The 18432-nt window shown below is 42.0% G+C and overlaps 2 protein-coding genes across 2 annotated transcripts in view; both read right to left on the minus strand.

Moving 5' to 3' along the window:
- Positions 1 to 468: 468 nt before the first annotated feature.
- CCER1 (coiled-coil glutamate rich protein 1) lies at positions 469 to 1728 on the minus strand. Its single transcript, XM_028105397.1, has one exon. The coding sequence runs from the start codon at positions 1726 to 1728 to the stop codon at positions 469 to 471; it is 1260 nt and encodes a 419-aa protein (XP_027961198.1).
- A 15517-nt stretch (positions 1729 to 17245) lies between these two features.
- EPYC (epiphycan) overlaps positions 17246 to 18432 on the minus strand; it is a 33714-nt gene continuing 32527 nt past the window's right edge. The window contains exon 6 of the mRNA XM_028105416.2: positions 17246 to 17416. Within this exon, the coding sequence (XP_027961217.2) occupies positions 17246 to 17416 (171 nt within the window). The remainder of the gene's footprint in view (positions 17417 to 18432) is intronic.

Here is an 18432-nt window from a genome sequence, read left to right on the forward strand (position 1 = left end):
CTACTTTGTTAAGAGCACTGATACGCATTCCATAGCCATGGCATGTGCTGCTTAAGCATGTTTAACAGCCAAAATATCTGTGGATTCCAAGCTCATTAAGTAGACGGATGAATAAATTTGTTACCAAAAAAAAAATAAATTCAGCATTGCCAGAATTAAAAAAAGAAAAAGAAATCTCAAGTGTCTAGAGGGGAAAACGCCAAATGAAACTATTCAAACTGCAGTGATAAAATATTTGGCCTTTAATCATTTCCAATTAAATTATATTTGAAAGCTCCCCTTCCCCCACCCGTAGTCATGAAGAAACACACCAGTTTTTAAACATTTTATAATGGCCCAAGAAGGGGTTTACATAGGTATGTTTATTAATGGAACTCACTTTTTAATTAGGTTTTATTTTTTAATAAGTTGCTAATCCATTTTAGCCTCAAATCAGTTCCATCCCATTCTCCATCCCTCCGCTGAGGTCTAACAGTTAATGTCCTCCACCCTGAGGAGAGCTTCCTGTGGCACTTCGGGAATGATCGGTTCCGGGCTTCCGTAAGTGCAGTTTATAAAGTTCTCTCTCTCTTCCTCAGCCCCCACTAGGAATGATAAAGGCATTTCCAGAGGTAAACGATCCTCTTCCTCGCTCTGCTCCTCTTCCTCCGCCCCCTCCTCTTCCTCTTCTGTGTCCTCCTCTTCCTCTTCCTCTTCGTCCTCCTCCCCCTCCTCCACACAGTCAGCCTCTTCGACCTCCTCTTCATCTCCGGCCTCCTCCTCCTCCTCGCTCTCCTCCTCCTCCTCCTCCTCGCTCTCCTCCTCCTCCTCCTCCCCGTCGCACTCCCCGTCGCATTCCTCGTCACCCTCCTCCTCCTCACACTCCTCCGCCTCCTTTTTCTCCTCGGCGTCGTCCTCCTCCTCCCCGAGCTGTGCGGCGGGAGACTGGTTTTCCTTGTCGGGGTCGGGACTGAAGACCCGAGAGGGATTCCGCAAGAAGCTGTACGAAGTTGCCTGCAGCTCCGCGGCTTCCGCACCGCCGCTGGGGGGCGCGTCGTTCCCGGAGGAGCCCTCGGGGGAGGCCGCGCCGCGCGCCTGGGCCTGCTGCGCCCGCAGCGCCTCCTGCTGGCGCTCCAGCTTCTCTTGCTGCCGCATGTCCTCGTAGATCTGGTTCATGATGAACTGGGTGGTGTTCCGCGGCGCCCGCATGCCGGGGGCCCGCCACCCGTACAGGTTGACTGGCCGTAGCAGCGTGCTCAGATCCACAGGCGGGCTCCTCGGGAAGGAGCGGCGAGGGTGGCGGCGCAGGCCGCGGCCCCTGCGGCCCCAGCGCTTCTTCCTGCCGGGGGGCCTCGCCCAGCCGGGGTTCCAGGGCCCGCGCCAGCAGGGGCAGCAGCAGAGGCAGAGCGGGTGCAGACCAAACACCCGGATCACTTGCACTCGGCCAGGAGGCTTCCAGAATCCCGCTGGAGGTGGGCGCCAGGGCCCTCCCCAGCGCCCCCAGTTAGAGTACACGGCCCAATAGGGCCGTCGGGGTGGTTGGAACCAAGGGCCCGGACCGTGCTGTTGCTTCGGCTGTTTCCTGGGGGGCTCGTACTCAGACTTGGGACCATAGCGGTGGCGCCGCTTGTATATGGGAGCACCCCTGCGCCTTCGGTGGCAGGTAGACCAGGTACGTAACGGGGCAGAGGACGCCCAGCCGCCGCCCAGGTTGAGAGGGTCCTCCCTTTTGTCGAGGGTCTGGGTCATCGTTCAGGGAGCTCCCGGAGGTGTAAATGGAAGCGTCCTAGAAGCTGTCGTCGGCTGGCCAGACCCGAAGCTCTGCAGAGCCTCGTCAGTCGGCGCAGCCCCACGTGCCTGCCACCGGGATGGCCTTTCTCTCCAGGAGGAGCCCTCTTCTCCGCTTGCTCAATCGCTCTTCCTTCGTAATCTCTTGTCCTTCGCACCCAAGCTGTCTTGCCCAGGTGGGTTGGGCGGGACTGGGGCTGGGTAAGGGTGGTGAGGGAGGAAGGTGTTGGTGGGCGACGCACGGTGAGACCCGCTCCCGGGTCCCACACACACCCGCCTCGGCCGAGGCGCGGGCTGGGAACCGGGGAGGCAGGGGTTGCGCGTTACCTTGCTGCTCCCTCCCAACCCAGGTGCTTCACCGTCGCCGTCCTGGCGGGACTGAGGTGGCGCGGGCAGCGGCAGCCTTTAAATAGCGGCCGGAGCCCCCCGCGTGCCCACCGCGTCCTTGGTTGCCCAGGGCGATAGCCAATTGGGGTCGAGGTCTTTCTCCCTGTGCGAGGAGAGGGGTTCCGGGTGGAAGGAGGTGCCCCGTGAATGTTCGCAGGGGGCTTGTGACGCAGTTCTTGAAAGAGGGAGAGTGGGCCCCAGGCTGGGGTTGTGCTTCCCAACTCAGACGACGTTTGGGGCAGTTAATTTGAAACCTTTGTACCACCTGGAGGTGCGGGGATAAAGATGATGGACCTTTAGCTGAACCCCTTGGAAGGGGGGGAGAACTTGTATGTTGGAAATCGTAAATCCTACACCTTTGGAGGTCGAGAGGACAGAGGAAAAGGCCGTAGAGTCAGACAGAAAACCGGGCCCCGCTCCTTACCTTATGGCCTGTGCACACTCTTCAAACTCCTGGGGGTTGTAGTGCATCATCCGTGAAACACGACCACGAACATTCATCGCGTGTGCTTGCAGCAAGCATGGGCTCATGGCACGTACCTCTGTGAGGTAGGCTTTGTTACGAAGCCTCACAGATCAGGAATTGAGAGGTTAATACACCCAAGGTCGTGGGGACAAGGAACTTTGGGGCTAGTATTTAAACCTAAGCCTCTTTGGCCCCCCGAACCAAATTCTTAACCACGTGGCTGCACTATACTGCCCATCTACCTTAAGTAGGACTCTTGTAACGAGTACACGAAATCCTTTGGGAAAACACTTTGCTAACTGTAACATAGCATGCAAATGTCCGCTGATTAAATAAATAGTACCAGGATGTATACAGGGGGTTTATTCTTGAGAATACAAATATGCCAATTATGTCTTTTGGTAGGTTCCTTTGTCTATCAGACAACACATACACTGGGAGTCTTTATAACATGGTTAAGAATATGGGCTTTGATTTAAATTAGCATGAACCTACTCTGAGTGATACTATAATGGTGGATATATGTCATTATGCATTCATCCAAATCCGTAAAATGTACAATATCAAGCCTGAACCCTAATGTGATCTGTAGACTTTGGGTGATGATGATATGTGAGTGCAGGTTCATCTGTTGAAAGGAAAGTACCATTCTGGGGCGGGGGCGATGTTGGTAATGGGGGAAGCTCTGCATGAGTGGGGAGAAGGCGTACATGGAAAATCTCTCTATATGGGAAACCTACTCCATTTTAGTGTGAACCTAAAACTGCTCACAAAAAATTGAAATCTGTTAATGAAAATGTGCTTCAACTTCAATTCAGCAATGATGAACCTCTGTAAACCTCAGGTTCCTAACCCACATCAAGAGTATAGTTATAATGCCTATTCCATAGGGTTATGTTAAAGGTTAAGTAAGCAGCTAGCGCAGGTACGCCACCACGAGTGCACAGTAGCTGTGAGCTATCGTCACTGTCATACTTAAATACTGCAGGACTTTAAAAGAACTTGGTACAGGGCGCCTGGGTGGCTCAGTTGTTAAGCGTCTGCCTTCGGCTCAGGTCATGATCCCAGACTCCTGGGATCGAGTCCCACATCGGGCTCCCTCCTTGGCAGGAAGCCTGCTTCTCCCTCTCCCACTCCCCCTGCTTGTGTTCCTGCTCTCGCTATCTCTGTCTCTGTCAAATAAATAAATAAAATCTTTAAAAAAATTAAAAAAAATAGTATTAAAAAAAAGAAGTTGGTACAGTGTATGTAAAGATAACCAACCCTGTGCGTGATGCCAAAATCAGCATCCCTGCCCTTGTGCCCTTTTCTTTTCCCACTTTATTAGAAACATCAAGGACGAGCTACCAGGCTCGATCCTAGAGAAAACCGTCCCAGAGTATGTCCTTTTATTGCTTTCCTGTGGTGAGTGGAATTGTGGAAAATGGAACATTGCCCACGGGGAACCCGAGTCTGCGCAAGCCTCCTGTACATGACAGAGAAGTAAATGGGGGAAAGCCCCGAAGCCTGCAAAGGTCATTTATGCCTTCCCGGTTGAAAATTGAGAACAGGGTGGGGATCCTGGATCCGGACTCCAACCCTTGCGGTGGGACCTGTAGATGCCACAGGCTTCATTCAATTTTGTTTGCTCTGTGGTTTGCTGGAGACAAGCTTGCTTGACTCAAAGTGCAGAATGCTGACACTTTTAGCCCCCAGTGTCCCTTTCTGGGTGGAGAATCACACATCTGGTGGTTACTCTCCCCTTACTCTGCTTAATTCAAATTGGAATGCTGATACCACAGATTTATTTTTCTGAGGACATATGTGGTATACATACTGGGTTTTAATTGGAACGTTGGAAATTGACCATGTTGCTGTAGTGGAATTCTCATCAATTTCTTCCTTGTTTTAAAGGGATTAACTCACAGATAATTAAAAACATTGTTTTTCCCATGGTGACATACATTTCATATTAATTGTCCTTATTAAAGAACATTAACAAGGTATCGTTCTTGCTCCATCCTTACTCTTCTTAAGAGAAGCAGAAAATTATGATTTATGATTTTTAGGTTTTTTTTCCAGTAGATTGGCATTGTAATTCAAATTGTTCATGTACTGGCAAATCACCCAAGAAGATTACCACCAGAGCATGTTAAACATAACTTTCAGAAATGCAATTAAGGAATTTTTAAAGACCTCTTTTAATTGGCCCATATTCTTTAAATGCTGCAAAATGAAGTGTTTTAGTATGTAGTATTAGTTTTCTACTGCTGTGTAACAAATTCTCACATACTTACTTAAAATAACATGCATTTATTATTAGAGTTTTCAGGTGTTAGGGGGTCCAGGAATAGCTTAGTCAGGTCTTCTACTCAGGGTCTCACCAGGCTAAGGTCAAGGCACCTGGCTGGCTTGGGTTCTCATCTGGGGTGCTCCATTTGGGAAAATGTTATGGGCTGAATTTATTTCCTTGTGGCTATATAAGTGAGGGCCCTGCCTTTTAGCTGTCTGTTGGCTGGGGGATGCCTTTAGATTTGGAGGCCACCCATAGGTCCTGGAGGTCAACAGCCATTCTTAGAGACTGTTCTCACTTCCTTGCCATGGGCTTTCTCAGTAGGGCTGCTCATTCCATCAAGTCAGCAAAGCAGATCTTAGTTCTTCGTAGCACAATGAAAATACACACACACACACACACACACACACACACACGTGCGTATGTATCATAGTATGGGCTTGACATGGACATTTGTGACATCCACCAACTTTGTCATATTCTTTTGGTTAGAAGCAAGATCCAGGTCTTAGCAGCATTCAAGGGGAGAAGGTTACACAAAGACATGAATACCAAGAAGTAGGAAGTTCACTGGGGGATTACCTTAGAGTCTGTTCACCACACAGACCAACTTGAGTTAAATATGTCCTTCATAGTAACTAGTTATGACTTTATTTGGGAGATTTTAATAGCATGCAGCATTTTGAAATTCCATTAAATGCTGTATGACAGCATAGGTTATGCTATGCTTTATGTTACATAGGACATTAAACTGTTAAGTTGAAAACACACTACTATCTTGGTGTTATTTTTTGTGCATTTGTGTGAATTGAAAAGGATGAATTCTAACACTTGATGGCAGTAGTAACTCATCCAAAATTCAGTCAGCAAGAGCACCCTATACAAAACAAACTATGAGAAGATAGGTACTTCATTTTTATATTTATCAAGAATGGCATATTTAAACTATTCCAGGTTGCCAATGTTAATTACCCTTTATTCTGGTGCAGTGTAATTGGGTATATGTATTAGATTTTAGCGTTTTTCAATTGGCTTTTGGAAAGCAAAGCTCAGCTAATTAAACTTATAAATAAAAGTTTTTAGAGAGAAGTTGGATATACCTGAGAAATTTGGTCAGATAAATAAAATTCAACAAATATTTTTTAGATCCATCTTTGTAACCAGTTAAGTTCTATGGGATATGAAAAAATAAATAATGAAACGCATTTTATACACTCTCAAAAACTTGCTTTTTGCAACTCTGAAGAGATCCACGTACAGTCATTTGAAACCAAAAAGGTAGGCGCCATCTGTTGGTCATAGAAGCTAAATACAAGGTATTAAACCTTCCCAGCTTTTCAAAAAGTGAGATGAAATTAACTCATTGCTTTCTCTTGATAATTTGGGAAGTTGTGGGATTAATTGGAAAATGGGTGAGGCGTGTTGTGCATCAGGGAATAACATTGGTACACTTCTCCATTAATGAATTCTCATGTCACTTAAGTAAATTATGAAGAGAAATTTAACTCTGTGAAGAGGTAATCACAAAGACAGTTTCTGCAGATTTAAGGAGGATGGGAATGTTGCACCCGTAAAGTACTATGTGTAGGTATTATTCACTATAACCCTTAGAAAATATTATTAACCTTTTAATTACTCAGGATTTTTAGAGAATTAACCTAACATATTGTAGTCATGACATTTGAAAAACATGTCATTAGTAATGATTAATTAGGAATTGTTAGCATGGAAATGTTTATTTATAAGTAATTTTAAAGTACACTATATTATGGGCAACAGAATGAAGTGCCTCCCCCCCCATGAAAAATGACCTATAATATTTGAGAAAAATAAACGTGTACCAGTTGAATAAAGAAAAAAAAAGTTTATTAAAAAGTACAGCATTTAATCAGGGATCAGTTTTAGAATTAAGAGCTTTCAATTAAGAATGTGAGGTGTTGGAAATGGCCCCGGAAATAGGATGCATACAGAAGGAATACTAAAATGTTGTCGTCACATTTTCAGGGCTATGGTAGTACTTTGTCCTTCTAGAAATCATGGTGAATTAAATCTGCAGAGAAGTCTTGTGAGTAGGAAGCCATAACGCCTGGGAACATGTCAGTTGGCCCTATATGTTCGCATAATAATGCCCTTTTTCCTCCCGGTATTTTATTTCACTTCACTTTTTGCTACAACTCCTCCCCCCCTCAATTTTGTAATAACAGTGTTGAGGGAAGTCTGTGAGGACAGAGTGGTTTCCAGACTATTGGCGGGGAGATCTAAGATCATCAGTGAGGTTCCTGTGGGTAAGGCCTCATTATGACTTTTTCATAAGCCCCTTCCTCCATAAAAAAATAAAAATAAAAATTCTATTTTATGACTTGTTGTAATGAGGGTAGATATAAACCAGGCTAGGTTCATGACTCCATATTTATTTTCATTATCATCATTATTATCATTATCTTGCTTTCTCTTATGTTAAAAGAAATGAAAACATTTTCATAGGTCTCTAAAATCATTATCGGCCCTTGGCACCTGTGGAATCCTAAGCTGAGAACCCAGTTGAGTCACATGGGACTTTTGACCTTCATAAACTGAGAGATAATAAGCTGCTGATTTTGTGCCAATTTTTTAAAGGCAACCATAGAAAAGTCAGCAGTTGCAATGTTAGAATTCTACTTTTAGTCTGATTCAGGATACTGTATTTATGAGGGAGTGTATCTAAAAAGTCAAAATGAAAATTCCATATTTAATATCACTGGTTTATAATGATGGGTTGATGGTTATTCTTTTTTAAGTTTTATAACTTTGAGAAACCAAAAAGGTAGGCGCCATCTGTTGGTCATAGAATATCCTACACCTTTGGAGGTATAGGATATTATGATTAATTATGATTAAATGATTAAATGAGTGCGTGGTTAGTTTTCCCCATAGGTCTCAAGAAAATTAATAGATATTTTTCATTATGACAGATATATCAGTATTTGTATTTTAAACTGAAACAAGGAAATGAGTATGCATCTACTGTGGAGAAACAGGAGAACAATTCTCTTCAATCACTCTACTACAGAAATTCTGGATTTAGCTCTAGTGTCTACAAATAATGGCATCTGACAGATGATATGGAGTAATGAGAAAAATTCAGATAATATAGATGAAGAAATATATTTGCCTGAGGGGCCCCTGGGTGGCTCAGTCGTTAGGCGTCTGCCTTCGGCTCAGGTCATGATCTCAGGGTCCTGGGATCGAGCCCCGCATGGGGCTCTCTGCTCGGCAGGAAGCCTGCTTCTCCCTCTCCCACTCCCCCTGCTGTGTTCCCTTTCCTGCTGTGTCTCTCTCTGCCAAATAAATAAAAAAATCTTAAAAAAATATATATATTTGCCTGAAAGAGATAGTTGAAAATAAAAATATGTATTGTATGTTTTTAAAAATTAGAGGTGTGCAATTACCAATTGTCCCTTTTTTTACTTTAATGGATTAATTCAGAAATAGATTATGCAATGATGAAAAAGTTTGATTTTAAACCATTTTAATGAGGTTGTAGAGAATCATGCACTCTCCCACACTGTTGGTGAGAGTGTAAATGGGTATAACATCTTTGAAGGCCAATCTAGTAATATTTATTAAAAATTTTTTTTCAGAGAATTGTTACAGAGCTTTTTTTTAAATTTTTTATTGTTATGTTAATCACCATATATTACATCATTTGTTTTGGTGTAGTGTTCCATGATTCATTGTTTGTTCATAACACCCAGTGCTCCATGCAGAACGTGCCCTCTTTAATACCCATCACCAGGCTAACCCATCCCCCTACCCTCCTCCCCTCTAGAACCCTCAGTTTGTTTTTCAGAGTCCATCATCTCTCCTGGTTCGTCTCCCCAATGACTTACTCCCCTTCATTCTTCCTCTCCTGCTATCTTCTTTTTCTTTTTTCTTAAAATATGTTGCGTTATTTGTTTCAGAAGTACAGATCTGTGATTCAACAGTCTTACACAATTCACAGCACTCACCATAGCACATACCCTCCCCAATGTCTATCACCCAGCCACCCCATCCCTCCCACCCCCAACCACTCCAGCAGCCCTCAGTTTGTTCCTGAGATTAAGAATTCCTCATATCAGTGAGGTCATATGATACATGTCTTTCTCTGATTGACTTATTTCACTCAGCATAACATCCTCCAGTTCCATCCATGTCGTTGCAAATGGCAAGATCTCATTCCTTTTGATGGCTGCATAATATTCCATTGTGTATATATACCAGCTCTTCTTTATCCATTCATCTGTCGATGGACATCTTGGCTCTTTCCACAGTTTGGCTATTGTGGACATTGCTGCTATAAACATTGGGGTACACGTACCCCTTCGGGTCCCTACATTTGTATCTTTGGGGTAAATACCCAGTAGTGCAATTGCTGGATCGAATGGTAGCTCTAATTTCAACTGTTTGAGGAACCTCCATACTGTTTTCCAGAGGGGTTGCACCAGCTTGCATTCCCACCAACAGTGTAGGAGGGTTCCCCTTTCTCCACATCCCCGCCAACATCTGTCGTTCCCTGACTTGTTAATTTTAGCCATTCTGACTGGTGTGAGGTGGTATCTCATTGAGGTTTGGATTTGGATTTCCCTGATGCTGAGCGATGTGGAGCACTTTTTCATGTGCCTGTTGGCCATTTGGATGTCTTCTTTGGAAAAATGTCTGTTCATGTCTTCTGCCCATTTATTGATTGGATTATTTGTTCTTTGGGTGTTGAGTTTGATAAGTTCTTTATAGATTTTGGATACTAGCCCTTTATCTGATATGTCATTTGCAAATATTTTCTCCCATTCTGTCGGTTGTCTTTTGGTTTTGTGGACTGTTTCTTTTGCTGTGCAAAAGCTTTTTATCTTGATGAAATCCCAATAGTTCATTTTTGCCCTGGCTTCCCATGCCTTTGGTGATGTTTCTAGGAAGAAGTTGCTGCGGCTGAGGTCGAAGAGGTTGCTACCTGTGTTCTCCTTTAGGATTTTGATGGACTTCTGTCTCACGTTTAGTTCTTTCAACCATTTGGAGTCTGTTTTTGTGTGTGGTGTAAGGAAATGGTCCAGTTTCATTCTTCTGCATGTGGCTGTCCAATTTTCCCAACACCATTTGTTGAAGAGACTGTCTTTTTTCCATTGGACATTCTTTCCTGCTTTGTCAAAGATAAGTTGACCATAGAGTTGAGGGTCCATTTCTGGGCTCTCGATTCTGTTCCATTGATCTATGTGTCTGTTTTTGTGCCAGTACCATACTGTCTTGATGATGACAGCTTTGTAATAGAGCTGGAAGTCCGGAATTGTGATGCCGCCAGCTTTGCTTTTCTTTTTCAATATTCCTCTGGCTATTCGGGGTCTCTTCTGGTTCCATACAAATTTTAGGATTATTTGTTCCATTTCTTTGAAAAAGGTGGATGGTATTTTGATGGGGATTGCATTGAATGTGTAGATTGCTCTAGGTAGCATTGACATCTTCACAATGTTTGTTCTTCCAATCCATGAGCGTGGAACGTTTTTCCATTTCCTGGTGTCTTCCTCAATTTCTTTCATGAGTATTTTATAGTTTTCTGAGTACAGATCCTTTGCCTCTTTGGTTAAATTTATTCCTAGGTATCTTATGGTTTTGGGTGCAATTGTAAATGGGATCGACTCCTTGATTTGTCTCTCTTCTGTCTTGTTGTTGGTGTATAGGAATGCCACTGATTTCTGTGTATTGATTTTATATCCTGCTACTTTACTGAATTCCTGTATGAGTTCTAGCAGTTTTGGGGTGGAGTCTTCTGGGTTTTCCACATACAGTATCATATCATCTGCAAAGAGTGAGAGTTTGACTTCCTCTTTGTCAATTTGGATGCCTTTGATTTCTTTTTGTTGTCTGATTGCTGTGGCTAGGACTTCTAATACTATGTTGAATAGCAGTGGTGAGAGTGGACATCCCTGCCACGTTCCTGACCTTAGGGGAAAAGCTCTCAGCTTTTCCCCATTGAGAATGATATTCGCTGTAGGTTTTTCGTAGATGGCTTTTATGATATTGAGGTATGTACCCTCTATCCCTATACTCTGAAGAGTTTTGATCAAGAAACGATGCTGTACTTTGTCAAATGCTTTTTCTGCATCTATTGAGAGGATCATATGATTCTTGTTCTTTCTTTTGTTAATGTATTGTATCACGTTGATTGATTTGCGGATGTTGAACCAGCCTTGCAGCCCAGGGATAAATCCCACTTGGTCGTGGTGAATAATCCTTTTAATGTAGTCTTGGAGCCTATTGGCTAGTATTTTGGTGAGAATTTTTGCATCCATGTTCATCAAGGATATTGGTCTGTAATTCTCCTTTTTGATGGGATCTTTGTCTGGTTTTGGGATCAAGGTAATGGTGGCCTCATAAAATGAATTTGGAAGTTTTCCTTCCATTTCTATTTTTTGGAACAGTTTCAGGAGAATAGGTATTAATTCTTCTTTAAATGTCTGATAGAATTCCCCTGGGAAGCCATCTGGCCCTGGGCTTTTGTTTCTTGGGAGATTTTTGATGACTGCTTCAATTTCCTTAGTGGTTATAGGTCTGTTCAGGTTTTCTATTTCTTCCTGGTTCAGTTTTGGTAGTTGATACATCTCTAGGAATGCACCCATTTCTTCCAGGTTATCTACTTTGCTGGCATAGAGTTGCTCGTAATATGTTCTTATAATTGTTTGTATTTCTTTGGTGTTGGTTGTGATCCCTCCTCTTTCATTCATGATTTTGTGGATTTGGGTCATTTCTCTTTTCTTTTTGATCAGTCTGGCCAGGGGTTTATCCATCTTGTTAATTCTTTCAAAGAACCAGCTCCTAGTTTCGTTGATCTGTTCTACTGTTCTTTTGGTTTCTAGTTCATTGATATCTGCTCTGATCTTTATTATTTCTCCTCTCCTGCTGGGTTTAGGCTTTATTTGCTGTTCTTTCTCCAGCTCCTTTAGGTGTAGGGTTAGTTTGTGTACTTGAGACCTTTCTTGTTTCTTGAGAAAGGCTTGTATTGCTATATACTTTCCTCTCAGGACTGCCTTTGCTGTATCCCAAAGATTTTGGACAGTTGTGTTTTCATTTTCATTGGTTTCCATGAATTTTTTAAATTCTTCTTTAATTTCCTGGTTGACCCATTCATTCTTTAGTAGGATGCTCTTTAGCCTCCATGTATTTGAGTTCTTTCTGACTTTCCTCTTGTGATTGAGTTCTAGTTTCAAAGCATTGTGGTCTGAAAATATGCAGGGAATGATCCCAATCTTTTGGTACCGGTTGAGACCTGATTTGTGACCTAGGATGTGATCAATTCTGGAGAATGTTCCATGGGCACTAGAGAAGAATGTGTATTCCGTTGCTTTGGGATGGAATGTTCTGAATATGTCTGTGAAGTCCATTTGGTCCAGTGTGTCATTTAAAGTCTTTATTTCCTTGTTGATCTTTTGCTTAGATGATCTGTCCATTTCAATCAGGGGGGTGTTAAAGTCCCCCACTATTATTGTATTGTTGTCAATGTGTTTCTTTGCTTTTGTTATTAATTGCCTTATATAATTGGCTGCTCCCATGTTCGGGGCATAGATATTTACAATTGTTAGATCTTCTTGTTGGATAGACCCTTTAAGTAGGATATAGTGTCCTTCCTCATCTCTTATTACAGTCTTTGTTTTAAAATCTAGTTTGTCTGATATAAGGATTGCCACCCCAGCTTTCTTTTGGTGTCCATTAGCATGGTAAACGGTTTTCCACCCCCTCACTTTCAATCTGGGGGTGTCTTTGGGTCTAAAATGAGTCTCTTGCAGACAGCATATGGATGGGTCTTGTTTTTTAATCCAATCTGATAGCCTGTGTCTTTTGATTGGGGCATTTAGTCCATTTACATTCAGGGTAACTATTTAAAGGTATGAATTTAGTGCCATTGTATTGCCTGTAAGGTGACTGTTACTGTATGTTGTCTGTGTTCCTTTCTGATCTTTGCTGCTTTTAGGCTCTCTCTTTGCTTAGAGGACCCCTTTCAATATTTCTTGGAGGGCTGGTTTCGTGTTTGCAAATTCCTTTAGTTTTTGTTTGTTCTGGAAGCTTTTTATCTCTCCTTCTATTTTCAATGACAGCCTAGCTGGATATAGTATTCTTGGCTGCATATTTTTCTCGTTTAGTGCTCTGAAGCTACCTTGCCAGTCCTTTCTGGCCTGCCAGGTCTCTGTGGATAGGTCTGTTGCCAATCTAATATTTTTACCATTGTAGGTTACATATCTCTTCTCCCGAGCTGCTTTCAGGATTTTCTCTTTGTCTCTGAGACTCGTAAGTTTTACTATTAGATGTCGGGGTGTTGACCTATTTTTATTGATTTTGAGAGGGGTTCTCTGTGCCTCCTGGATTTTGATGCCTGTTTCCTTCCCCACATTAGGGAAGTTCTCTGCTATTATTTGCTCCAATATACCTTCTGCCCCTCTCTCTCTTTCTTCTTCTTCTGGGATCCCAATTATTCTAATGTTGTTTCGTCTTATCGTATCACTTATCTCTCGAATTCTGCCCTCGTGATCCTGTAGTTGTTTCTCCCTCTTTTTCTTAGCCTCTTTATTTTCCATCATTTGGTCTTCTATATCACTGATTCTCTCTTCTGCCTCATTTATCCTAGCAGTTAGTGCCCCCATTTTTGATTGCACCTCATCAATAGCCTTTTTGATTTCGACTTGGTTAGATTTTAGTTCTTTTATTTCTCCAGAAAGGGTTTCTCTAATAACTTCCACACTTTTTTCAAGCCCAGCTAGTATCTTTAAAGTCATGATTCTGAACTCTAGGTCCGACATCGTACTAATGTCCGCATTGAGTAGGTCGCTGGCTGACGGTACTACCTCTTGTTCTTTTTGCTGAGGTGATTTTTTTCGTCTTGTCATTTTGTCCAGAGGAGAATAGATGAATGAGAGAACAAAATGCTAACAGGTTTACAACGTCCCCAGCAAATATACTGTATACAAATCAGAAAAGACCTGAAACCAGGGGAAAAGAAAGGGAAAGAAAGAAAAAAGAAAGAGGAAAAAAAAAAGAAAAAAAGATAAAAACAAAAACAGAACAATACAAAAAAAGCAGAATGTGATCAAATATGATCAGGCTAGTGCATAGATCAGCGCCACACACTAGATTTTGGGCGTATTTTGGTCTGTTAGAAAAAAGTGCCTCCTAAAATTTTAAAGGAAGAAAGACATATATGTACAAAATAAGGGTTGATACAATGAAGGGATAGAAGATGACTGTAAAGATGAAAATTATAAAAGATTTTATAAAAGGACTTGATAAGATAAGAAGTTTGAAAAAAGAAAGAAGATTTAAAAAAAAAAGAAAAAAGGGAGAGAATGTGATCAGGCAGGAGACTAGAACAGAGCCATACACTAGTGATTTAGGGTATATTTTTATCTTTTAGAAGAAACTGTATCTCAAAATTTTAAAGAGAGAACAACTTATATATATATGCCAAAAATAAGGGTAACTACTATGAAGGGATAAAATATGACTCTAAAAATGAAAAATAAAAAATTCTTTTTTTTTTTAAAGAGATTGATAAGATGTTGGTTGAAAAAGGGAAAAAGAAAAAAGAAAAAAAACAGTTAACAAAAATTAACTTTGATGAACTAATGAATCATGGTAAAAAAAAGCCATGAATTCTATGTGCAGTATTCCCCTAGCGCTGGAGTTCTCCCGTTCTCCTTGATCGGTAAACTTGGTCTTGGCTTGCTGGCTGTTCCTGCTGATCTTCTGGGGGAGGGGCCTGTTGCTGTGGTTTCCAAATGTCTTTGCCGGAGGCTGAATTGCCCCGCCCTTGTTGGTCCGGGCTAAGCAAGCTGCTCGGGTTTGATCTCAGGAGCTTTTGTTCCCTGCAAGCTCTCCGTACAGCCTTGGAGGACCAGGGCAAAAATGGTGGCCTCCCAATCTCCACCCGGAGGAGCTGAGAACTCGGGGCCCCGCTCCTCAGTGCGCCCCCAGAGAAAAGCAGTCACTCCCGTCTCCCCGGTCTCCGGCCGCACTCCGTGCTCACCCGGCCTGTGACCGAGCGTTGCTATCTCTGGCACCCGACCCTGTGTGGAGTCTCCAAACCCAGCAGATCCCTGCGGTGCGCTCCCGCGCCACTCCTCCCCGGGAAGGAAGGGGAGTCTCCCCGGATCTGCCGCTTGTTGGGTCCCTGCTGGAGGAGCAGTGGCCCGACTGGGCGGCGGATCACAGTTTATGCCAACCCCGAGCTGAGACCTGCGCCTCGGCTCCGTCTCTGCAGCCGGCTTCTCTGCTCCGATACCCGGGAGCTGTGGCTCACTCAGGCTCCCCCGGTCTTTCTGTGACCCCGAGGGTCCTGAGACCAAACTGTCCCGGGAGGATTCCACCCCCTGCTTAGCCACTGGAGCGACGTCCCTCCGTGGAGCCGACTTCTAACAGTTCCGATTTTGTGCTCCGCGGCTCTAGCACTTGCCAGAAGCGGCCGATGGAGGCCCCTCCCCCGCCGTCTGTCCTCCCGAATATCGCCTCGGATTCACTTCTCCGCACGTCCTACCTTCCAGTAAGTGGTCGCTTCTCTGTTCAGAGAGTTGTTGCTACTCTCCTCTTTGATCTCCTGTTGAGTTCGTAGGTGTTCAGAATGGTTTGATCCCTATTCAGCTGAATTCCTGAGACCAGACGAAATCTAGGTCTCCTACTCCTCCGCCATCTTGCTCCGCCCCTATTTATTAAAATTTAAAATAATATGCTCTTTGACCCAGAATTCCACTTCTATGAATTTATCCATAGATGTACTCTCGCATGTGCACAAAGCTATTTATGTTTACACAAGGATAGTCTTTGCAGTTTTAGTGTAAATAAAAAAAAAATAAAATGCTCATTCATGTAATGGGCTGATATGTGCTTTTCAGAATCAGTAGCACTCTATGTGCTGATATGGAAAAATCATCAAGAAATATTTTTAAGTGAAAGAAGCAAGATTTTGAAGAGTGATTATCTCTTGTATTTAAAAATCCATGTTGGTGATGTGTATGTGGGTGTAGCACCTGCACATGTATATTTGTAAAGAAAAGGGAAATTGGGGCACCCGGGTGGCTTAGCCAGTTAAGCGTCCAACTCTTGGTTTCTGGCTCAGATCATAATCTCAGGGTCATGATCTCAGGGTTGTGAGATGGAGCCTTACATTGAGCCCCATGTTGAGCCCCGCTGAGCCCCGTAGGTTGGGTTCCATGCTCAGCACAGAGTCTGCTCCAGATTCTTTCCCCTCCTTCTCCCTCCTCCCCCTGCTTCTCTGCCTGCTCACACTCTTCCTTTCTACAGAAAACTTCCCTCTCACTATCTAAAATAAATAAATAAATCTTTAAAAAAGGGGAAATTGCTTATGTACAAGTTTTTGTTTCTCATAGAAACTTTCACAAAAGCATGCAAGAAACCATTGCCTAGTTATTTCTCGGGAGTGGAACTTGAGGTTTTCAGCTGGAAGGAATATCACCTTTCATTGTATATTCCTTGGTCTTTTTTCAGTTTGTAACCATGTCCCTGTATGATGACCGTACATTTTAGAAAGATCAACTTTCCTTAGCAGGCATTCCTTAGCTTCTTCCCTAGTGTGGTGATCATATCATCGTCTCTTTTACATTTTCTTAATTTTGTTTTGTTCGCAGGCACAGAAATATACCAGTAGAATGATTTGATAGTTATCTAGTTGTGCTCGAGGGATGAGACAAGTGTAGGGTCCTCCTACAGCACCACCATCTTATGAGATATACCAATAAATTGCCATTTAGGGAAGGGTCTAAAATGAGTTGTCAGATCTTTAAGGTGATAAAATATTATTCAAAAACTGAAGCTATGTGTTATATTGTTGGATATGATTATTTGCATGTTGTGATTATAATGAATATTTTCCCACAAGGCCACTGTAAATCTAAAATTCTTTTATTCTCTCCTTCATTCTCATTAATAAATTTGGAAACAGAAACATGCCTTAGTAAAAAAAAAAAAAAAGAAAAGTTTAAAAACATCTAAATCTTGGCAATACACCTAAAGTGTTCATTTTGTATTTTTCTTTATTAGACTTAACTTGAAATGATATGGGATATAAATCCTTAAAACTTGCAAGTTACATGTGATTTATAAGAGTATCTATGAAATATTTGTTATCATTTAGTTTTGCTCTTACTGTACACCATTTGGTTTTATTCCTGACTCACCTGGTGTTTGCTTAACTTGCTAAATTGTCATCATATCTTAAATCTTTTAGGTGTATATCATTTTTTAGAACACAATTTGAAAGTATCATGCTGAGTTTCTGTTTTTAAAGAGAGGAGTAAGAATTGTTCCGTTATAGTGGGCATCATAATGCTAACCATTATCTCAAATTAGACAAGACTTCCAATAGGCAAACGAGGTAGGCACATATACGCTTGAGGAGTTTTGCTGAGATTGATAGGGTTTCCATCCAATCGAATGTCCTCTAGCGCCTTACGAATATAAGTCAAATTTTTAACATTGCAGAAAGTATCTTCATGCATCTCCAAAATGTTGTTATTCTAGAAGAGATGGACAATAAATGATAAGGCAAAATATAATATATACTTATTATTGATTAATAACACAGTCCATTTTGCTTCACCCCCATTTTAATTCTTTTGTTCCTTCTCTTATCCAAAGATGCATGTTATGGGATCATTATACCTGGGGCACTTTCTGGGCTATGGGGATTAAATCACTGAAGCACAAAGTAGGTACAGCCTTGCCCTAAAGCAGCTCACACTTCAGTAGTAGAAATGTAAGATACGGAGGTGAGAAAACAAATGTAAAGAAAAAACTATTTCTAAAACTGATGGGTACTGCAAAGGAAGAGTGGTAACTGTGGAAAGTTGTCTTAAAGAGAGAGCAATGGAGCTGAGAATGGAATAACAACACACGGGCATGGAAAGAGCCAAGGTAGGGACATTGCAGGGAGAGAGAAGACCACGTTCAGTCTGAGTAATTACCTTGGAATGTTCAAGAATGGGAAAAGAGTCAACATGGCTGAAGTAGAGTGAGGGAGAAAGTGAGAAACTATCAGGAAGATAAGCAGGACCCAGAAATAGATATTTAAAAATAGTTTTACTGAGTATATTTCACATACCATAAAATTCTTTCATTTTAAGTATATGGTTCAGTGGTTTTTAGGATAGTCACAGAGTTGTACAACCATCACCATAGTTTAATTTCATTTTTTAATTTTTTAATTAATATTTTTCACCATAATTTAATTTTAGAACATGTTAAACCCTGTAAATATTAGCAATTACTTCCCCCCGCCTCCATTTTCCCCTATCTTTAGCCCATGGTGACTTCTAATTTACTTTCTGTTTTTATGGATTTTCCTATTTTAGATATTTTATGTAAATGGAATCATAGATCATCTTATGGATTTTCCTATTTTAGATATTTTATGTAAATGGAATCATAGATCATCTTCTGTGACTGGGTTCTTTTACTTAGAATTGCATTTTCAAGGTTTATATATTTTGTACCATGTATCAGTACTTCCTTGTGTTTTATTGTCTGATAATAT

This window comes from Eumetopias jubatus, unplaced genomic scaffold, assembly GCF_037043125.1.
Source record: "Eumetopias jubatus isolate StellerSeaLion01/CBP00866 unplaced genomic scaffold, mEumJub1_p1.0 scaffold_8, whole genome shotgun sequence".
Classification (NCBI taxonomy): Eukaryota; Metazoa; Chordata; class Mammalia; order Carnivora; family Otariidae; genus Eumetopias; species Eumetopias jubatus.

Coding starts and splice junctions, on each gene's coding strand:
- CCER1 (XM_028105397.1), bottom strand. CDS start 1,728: ATGACCCAGACCCTCGACAAAAGGGAGGACCCTCTCAACCTGGGCGGC.